The 6,205-nt window shown below is 32.2% G+C and overlaps 1 protein-coding gene across 1 annotated transcript; it reads right to left on the bottom strand.

The window, feature by feature from the left end:
- Positions 1 to 439: 439 nt before the first annotated feature.
- On the bottom strand, positions 440 to 5,251 carry LOC109542897 (ADP-ribosylation factor-like protein 6-interacting protein 4). The gene is made up of 4 exons (XM_019912353.2): positions 4,856 to 5,251; positions 3,660 to 3,849; positions 3,407 to 3,600; positions 440 to 933 (listed from the first exon to the last, which is right to left on the bottom strand). Exons 1-4 carry the CDS (start codon positions 5,110 to 5,112, stop codon positions 804 to 806), a joined length of 771 nt encoding a protein of 256 aa, XP_019767912.1. The 5' UTR covers positions 5,113 to 5,251; the 3' UTR covers positions 440 to 803.
- Positions 5,252 to 6,205: the final 954 nt, after the last annotated feature.

Raw genomic sequence — 6,205 nt, 5'->3', positions numbered from 1 at the left:
TTATATCATGATAATGCAACAACTGTAACTATTGAACAATGTTAAGTGTTAAAGCTGTGCTACTCCTCAGTAGCAATAGACCTACATAAAAGATACAAGGATTGCGCAAAAGAATTCCAATACATGTCCTCAAGAATACTGGATATCAAATTGCACTCCAATTGCAATCGAAGAATTGTATATAATATCCGCGTATGCATCCGAAGGTAATAAAACAAAACGAAAATATTCGCAAGTCCAACGTTCGGCGTTATTGCAGATAACATTAATACCTCTCTTCCTCCAATGGACCAATTTTACTCAAAAATTTTAAAAGTTGTTTGTTACGTCTGCAACTAGACATATTTGCACAAAGTTCAGTTTGATATAATGTCCAAATTGAAATTCTTTGCGATAATATTTTTTGAGCTTATTCTAAGGTTGGAAAGAAACACACATCGCATTACAACTATTTAATTTAATCTATATAGGGCCTATGCTCATAGAAATGTTTTTCTACCTGCCTCACAAACTGATCATGCTGTTATCGTAAAACAAACTTGAACAAGTATCAACGGCTATGGCCAGTATGTTTAACTAACTTCGAAATATTATTATGCGCAATACAATACTTAACCTAATAAGCAAACTATGTTGGCTAAATTTAATCGAAAACTAAAAACTAACTTTTGATCACAACAATTTCAATCAATTTCAAAATCAAACAGATGATTTCATACGAAAATCAAAGCAAAGCATTTTATTATATGTATCTTATACTTAACCACTTAGTATTAGAGCTTCATATTATTAAAACTAAACATCTACTTTATACTCTGGGTTAATTTGCTAGAGAAATATTCTCCGTCGCCCTTGGTAGCTTGCTTGTTGATATCCTTGTGTCTTTCCTTACTCACTATCTCCTCTATAACTTCGCCATCGCCTTTAATAAGTCTAAAACGCATTGTTAATAGCCAATTAAACATTAGTAGGTTAAACAACAACTACAATACAACTAAGATGCGAGAAAACTAAAGAAACGGAAATAAAAATTGAATATTTTTATGATATCGTGGGCTTAAAGCTAAAACTGACCAGGTCTAAAATACAATAGAAGACAAATATATAATTTTTGAAAATTATTTGGCCAACCAAACCCAGTTTTTTTTTCAATTTTGGACTTGCTTACTTTTAGCTTTAAGCCGACGATAAACGGGCAATATTAGCAAGTACGAATGAAATTGATATTTGATTAAAATCAATTTGTACGTACTTTCCTGACTGTGTTTCAATTCCAAAATTAAAATCAAATCCTGGGTTCTTCAGTCATTTATTGTTCATTTATCAATTTAAAAAAACGTTTCGGTGTTTTCCACCATCATCAGTTTTAATGTGTAGCGTTGTTGCTACTTTACGCCTTGGCATGTATTTGGAGTATGTAAGTAATACTCCAATTTGGAATTAAAATCAATCTTGAATCGGCCAGACCCAATCGGCAATTAACCAATTTTTTTAATAAGGCGAAAATATGAAATATAGATCTTTTCATTTTTACTTTTATTCACTGAGGATTTTCACTAGGAAATGGACTAGAATAGTTGTATTTTTCTGGATTATTACACAATGTTTATTCATAATTTTTCCTGTGTATATACATTCGTAGTCACTGGGACATATTTTACTCATGTAAAATACGAGAGCATTAGAGATGTTTAAGACCAAAACATATTATCTCATACAAATTTAAAAATGACCGGAGGTAACTAATATGTAAAATAAAATCGTGCCTTAAAATCAGAATAAATCTAACGAAGTATGTTCGATTGTTTGTGACTTCAAATAACCGAATACTCAACTATACAGAGTGATTCAAAATGGCCGATATTATTTTTAGGTGCTCATTTATTTTTCTGTTAATTTAAGTTATTCTCAAAAACTTTAGCTCTTGAAAATTCAATTGCAACTTGCGTAATTTTCGAAAATTTTCAGTTTGGAAACAATGCGTTTCTAAACTCTTTCAAGGTCTTTCATTGAAGACACAACGGCAACTATGCTCGCAGGTGTTGAGATATATCAGATCTCAAGATGTCTATCAACATCCACTTTCTTTGTGGTTAGTTATTAAATTGTGCTCTTCAAAACTCAAAGGGTATAACATTGTCGAAAGACTATAGACCGGTCAAATCTTCGACACAACAGACGCGTGCTTGTTTTTTTGCTGTGATTATATGCAAATTGATTCAAACATTCTTCTAAGAAAGTCAAGTTTTTTTGACCCACTGCTAGGTCAAGAAACGGAAAATTTCTAGACGGTCAGGTCCTCGCCATTTTCAATAATATGCCAATTGTAGAAAATCCCTTTAAAACAACTTTTCGTAGTGGTGTGTTTTTGAAATTGACTGCTTTTTCAGCATCATAAACTGCACGACCAAAAATAAATATTTTATAAGATATTGCCAAAAGACAAAAAGGATCACACATATTTTCCTTGATATCGATCATTTGAAGAAACGCCCTGTCAGGAATAGCTACATCGCACCGTTCTGCCAACTTTTTGCCAGGCAAATTTGCCTTTTCACATCAAACTGTGCCATCAGATTCAAACATTCGTTCTGGTAAACAATGAAAAGTTATTTTGTGCGTGAGGATGAGCAGTTCTGCGATAAAAAAATCCATCAAATAAATATGGGGAATGAAATAAATTAATAATTAATTTTAATATTAATAAATTAATAATTAATCGTAGCTTTAAGGAAGAACTAGTATTATTTATTATTTTTTCTTAAAGCTCTAAGTACCCCCAAACAACAGTTCCAGAGAAATGTCTGTACATTTTGAGCCATCGTTTATAATGTAGTAATATAACAAATATTTCAATAATATCATTAGTATACCAAGTAATTCGGCAAAAATTCTTTATAAGCCAAGTTGAGCAAAATATAAGTTAATAAAAATATCAATTGAGAGCCTGAATTCTACCGCATCGTTTTATTATATGCGATATTTTCCTTATTCGTTAATCATTAATTCGAATTTTGTTATCTAGTTTTAAAGAGCATTTTAAGGAATACTTCTTGCTAAACCGCCTAGTTTTAAACAAACAAACTGGAGGTAATTTTCTGTACAATTCTATGTACTAAAATGTATATTTTAGTGAAAAACCTATCGATTTGTATTCGATTTAAAGAAGCAAATGTTAAACCTGTCAATACCGCATTAAGTCCATATAAACTCAATTGAGACAGGATGAAAAATGCCAAGCCAGTTATCAGTCGGCATGATGCTTCAATTGACTACAGAGACGATCCCCTAAACCGCAATAATGAGACTGTATTTAAGAAACTATAAAACATTTAGTTCGATGGGTGAAATGTTTTTTAATATAATTACAGTCAAAAATAATGTTGAAAGTTTGCAATCGATTTACCTGTGTCTCTTAGTTTCTTCATCATAAACTCTCTTTACAACATTTTGCTTTTTTTCCCACTCTTCTTTTCTCATTGGAGCCATTGCTTTGCTCCTGTCCATCAGTTCTATGGGAATATCATTTGAAGCCTCTGCCGCCTCCTCCTTTTCATTTTTCTTTGCTTTAGTTTTTCTTTTCATATCGTTTTCTTCGGACTAGAATAATACATATAATAACAAAAATGACTAAACATTCAGTTCAGTTAGCAGCATACTTTTTCTTTATTCAGGTCTTTGTCGGTTACCAGTTTGCTTCGTTTCTTTTTGCCTGACTGCCTTCTTCTGCTGTTTAACTTTTCTTCCTTTTTCTGTTTTAACTTTCGCTTCAGGATTGCAATGTTTTTCTTTTTCCTCTTTCTATTATCATCTGATGAAGAAGTGGTACTGCTGCTACTGCTGCTAGAACTGCAAGTACCATCAAGCACGTAAGTAGAATTTCAAATAAATTACATCTTAGTGATGAGGAGAGTCGCATTAAGTTATTCGAAATATTTGATTGTGAAAAGCATCGAATTAATAGCAATAATTTTTTGTCAAGTTTGGAATTCAATTGAAATTGAATTAACTTTGTCATACGATGATGGTTTTTTTCGAAAAGTATTCATTCGAATCGGCAAAAGATTAAGACAAGTATAGTAGTTTCGGTTCGGAAAAAAATCGATTTTTGTATTTCACTGGCGACTTGTGACTCAATTGAGGAGAGAGAAGGAAAGGAGCATTCACATAATTTTTCGTACGAAAACAATCTGATTTATGAACGAGGGAGAATTCTGAATTAAAATAAGGATGCGATGCGAAACACTTCGAATAGAAAATTATCGATTTTTCTGTTTTACTGTAAAGTGGTGCCTTGATCAAAACAATCAGTAAACTTAATACCATGCTAAAATTCTATATCGTATACAAAATAACGTTTCTTTCAGAAATATGTAGTAAAATTTTTCATATCTTTTAAACTTAAAATTATTGAGATTTTAAATAAGTAAATCCGTTTTCATTGGAAGCAGTATCCGAATTTTCAAAATATTTGTGCTAAGATTGTAATAATTTTGAGGTAGCACAAAATTTCGTCTTAGGAGTACAGTAGACTTGACCAGAACCATATTGGAATGTTAATGATTATAATTGAAGATAAAAATAAGCGATATTAGTGCTGGGACCAACAAGGATTAAAATAGTGTATAAATGTGTACAAGGTAATTCATCCGTACCAATTTACTACCGTAAAGAAGTTGCAGCCCTTAAAATAAAGAAATAGCCAATAATACTTAATAGGTACGCTATTGTTAACCCATGTGACTAATTTAGCAACAACAGCGCATGACAGACGACCCTGTATAACAGTATAAACATCAAAATGTTCAGTACAAGTACTTAGGTAGAGCAAATCATTGCAGGAAGTTCAAATTACCTGCTGCTGCTAGACTCGCTACTGGATGAAGAACTACTGTAGCTAGAAGTGGACGAATCTCGCTTCTTCACTTTGGATCTTTTCGACTTTTTTGCTTTCCAGCAAGCTTCATCCGAACTAGTGTTGTTTTTGCGATCACAATCAGAAATCCTTTTTAAGCTTTCCGAGCTACTGAATACTTCGTCGCATATCTTTCGTCTCTGACTCTTTACTAGCACCTTCTTGGTTTTTGACTTAACTTTCTTGTCTTTTTGCATTTTACTTTAGCTTTCTAAACACAGACAATAATATTTGTCTCTGGATGAAGTTTATAAATATCAATCCTAACCTCGCTTAAACAAAACACATCTGTGAAATAAGTGATATAAAGCAGCGTTGTCACAAATTATCCCCATCTAGGCATTTGGAAGTATATATAGAGAGTGATTTGGGTTTTTGGAAACCAGCAGCGAACATCCAAAATTCAGTTTGAACTTAAAATTATCATATAAAGACTAGAAAAAAAAAGAAACTATATAACTTATAACGCAAATTTATAGTAGTTTTAAATCAAAGTTGCAATGTGTGAAATTGTATGCATTCACATTGCAGGATGTACGCACATAATCAACATAAAAAGAGAAAAGTTGTAATCGCGTTTTTTAAATGCTCAAATCAATGCAGCCGGTACAAAACGTGATAATCACGTGAAAAGAGCGTGAATATGTACGTCGAAATAACCCAATTTGTCACGTTATATGAACGTCATTATCACAATAGCAAACAGTGAAATGACGTTTATAAACGACATACCACCGACATACACTCACACAAAACATTGAAAATTACACTTCTGCGCATGTCTTAATAAAAATATGTCAAGCAAAATTGGATTTACGATTAAAATACAGCATAGGTATTAAATGAGATAAAGGCAAATACAATTTTTAAACAAGGATATATTTATTTCATAGATTGTCCAACAGTTGTTTACAGCAGTCAACAGTAATTAAAAGATAATTTATATAAATAACAAGTATGATTCCGATTCCTATCCAAAAAGCACATATACATACTTAGTACATTTTAAGTACGTACATCTTGTACGAAATGTACGTAACGTACACGTACCAAATGGGGCAAGTTACGTACATAGTACGTAAAATGTCGAACGAAAAACGCATCTCTGCTAGGTACATACTGTACGTACATGGTACGTACAGTATGATACGTACATCCAGTGATATATATGCTACGTACATTGTACGTCCACCGTACATACATATATACCGGCTACTTTTTTATGTTGAAGCACTTAAATATATCGAAAACAAGTGATCCTAACATTTCTTTGTTCGAATACTTGTTTTC

The sequence above is a fragment of the Dendroctonus ponderosae genome, unplaced genomic scaffold, assembly GCF_020466585.1.
Source record: "Dendroctonus ponderosae isolate FM_Combo_2020 unplaced genomic scaffold, Dpon_F_20191213v2 Dpon_F_20191213_7, whole genome shotgun sequence".
Taxonomy (NCBI): Eukaryota; Metazoa; Arthropoda; class Insecta; order Coleoptera; family Curculionidae; genus Dendroctonus; species Dendroctonus ponderosae.
Note: the sequence above shows the minus strand (reverse complement) of the source record. Positions and strands in the feature narration are given on the sequence as shown.

Excerpts from the sequence above, each read along its gene's own strand:
- LOC109542897 (XM_019912353.2), bottom strand. The coding sequence starts at position 5,112 with ATGCAAAAAGACAAGAAAGTTAAGTCAAAAACCAAGAAGGTGCTAGTA. Across the intron at positions 3,601-3,659 it reads AAGACCTGAATAAAGAAAAA|TCCGAAGAAAACGATATGAA; the intron begins GTATGCTGCTAA and ends GTATTATTCTAG. Across the intron at positions 934-3,406 it reads GAAGAAACTAAGAGACACAG|ACTTATTAAAGGCGATGGCG; the intron begins GTAAATCGATTG and ends AATGCGTTTTAG.